The sequence below is a fragment of the Geospiza fortis genome, unplaced genomic scaffold, assembly GCF_000277835.1.
Source record: "Geospiza fortis unplaced genomic scaffold, GeoFor_1.0 scaffold241, whole genome shotgun sequence".
Lineage (NCBI taxonomy): Eukaryota > Metazoa > Chordata > Aves > Passeriformes > Thraupidae > Geospiza > Geospiza fortis.
The window spans coordinates 881,868-883,306 of record NW_005054491.1 but is presented as its reverse complement, the minus strand read 5'-3'; the positions used below and the strand labels follow the sequence as shown (position 1 = coordinate 883,306).

The 1,439-nt window shown below is 55.0% G+C and overlaps 1 protein-coding gene across 1 annotated transcript in view; it reads right to left on the bottom strand.

Moving 5' to 3' along the window:
• Positions 1-582: 582 nt before the first annotated feature.
• FAM174C (family with sequence similarity 174 member C) overlaps positions 583-1,439 on the bottom strand; it is a 1,162-nt gene continuing 305 nt past the window's right edge. Inside the window, exons 2-3 of the mRNA XM_014310158.1 lie at positions 1,329-1,433; positions 583-748 (exon numbers count right to left, since the gene is read on the bottom strand). Coding sequence (XP_014165633.1) covers positions 583-748; positions 1,329-1,433 — 271 coding nt within the window. The remainder of the gene's footprint in view (positions 749-1,328; positions 1,434-1,439) is intronic.

Here is a 1,439-nt window from a genome sequence, read left to right as displayed (position 1 = left end):
GAGTTTGAACTGTGATGAGACCTGGAAGCAATGCCCAAAAGTGAAAAAAGAAAACCAAAATAAACCAGGAATTTTGCTGGGAAAATGGGAATGCATATCCTGATGGGATCGGGAGTTTGAACTGTGATGAGACCTGGAAGCAATGCCCAAAAGTGAAAAAAGAAAACCAAAATAAACCAGGAATTTTGCTGGGAAAATGGGAATGCATATCCTGATGGGACTGGGAGTTTGAACTGTGATATGAGTTGGAAGCAATTCCTAAGCTGAAGGAAAAAAAAAAACAGGAATTTTTGTTTCCTTGTCTAACACAGGGAGGCCCAGACTGGGCACAGGGACTGCCTCTCCCAACAGCTCTATAACCCCACAGCAGTGTCCAAATAACCCTGTCAGTGAGACTTTCCTGGGCCAGAAAAGGAGGAAAAGTGAGATAAATCCGTGTGCCAACACAGAGACCACACACAGGCGTTTTAATTTATGCAGATCTGGTTGTAGGAGCTGTGCCAGAGCTCCCACAGCTTTGGGAAAGGAGCCTCAGCCCCTTGTGAGGAAAAGAGCAACACAAAAACCACACAAAATGCTCCCTCACCGCCTCAGGTTCCGGCTTTCAAACACGGTGTCCTCGTCACTGTCGAGGGAGCCCAGCTCGATGTTCTCGTCCTGGCTCGACAGCAGCCCGTACTTCTTCCTCTGGGGCTTCTTCAACCTGAAATGAGTTTTGGGCTCGTTTCTGGGGCCCTCGGACCTGGGGCTGAGGGACACGGAGAGCACCGTGAGTGAGCCGCTGTCCCCACCCAGCGGGTGGTTTTAGCGGAGATGGTTTAGCGCTAATTACCTCGGGTAATTAACAGTGTTGGGGATTTACAGCGACGTTTTGGACTCGCTGCCAAAGGGATGCGCCGGGGAAGCAGAGCCCTGGCTGGCAGACGGAGGGAGGGAGGGAGGGGGATTCAGGGAAAATGGGCACAAACCCAGGGATTAGGAGTGGAATTGGGGCAGGCAAGGGACAGGGGACACAGTGATCGGCTTCGGGGGACCCAGAGCAAGACCGGGACGGGCAAGGGCACAGTGACAACCGGGACAAGCAAGGACACTGCCACAAGCAAGGGGGACTGTCCAGGACCAGGACAATCAGGGTGACATCCCCGACCAGGGGGAACCAGGACTAGCAGGGTAGAGAACCCTGGAACCGGGACCAGCAGGGACACAGCCCGGGATAACGGGAACGGGAACTAAGACCAGCAGGGACACAGCCCCGGGTCAGGGAACACCAGGATGGGGACAAGAGCAGGAGAGGGAGCAGCAGAACACGGATACAGCCTTGCACTCACCGGAACGCCCGCAGCATGAAGTAAAACGCGGCCAGAGCCGACAGAGCGCTCAGCACATAAACGGCGCGCCTCAGCACCGGCAGCCCCGACCCCACCGACAGCCTCGGCCCG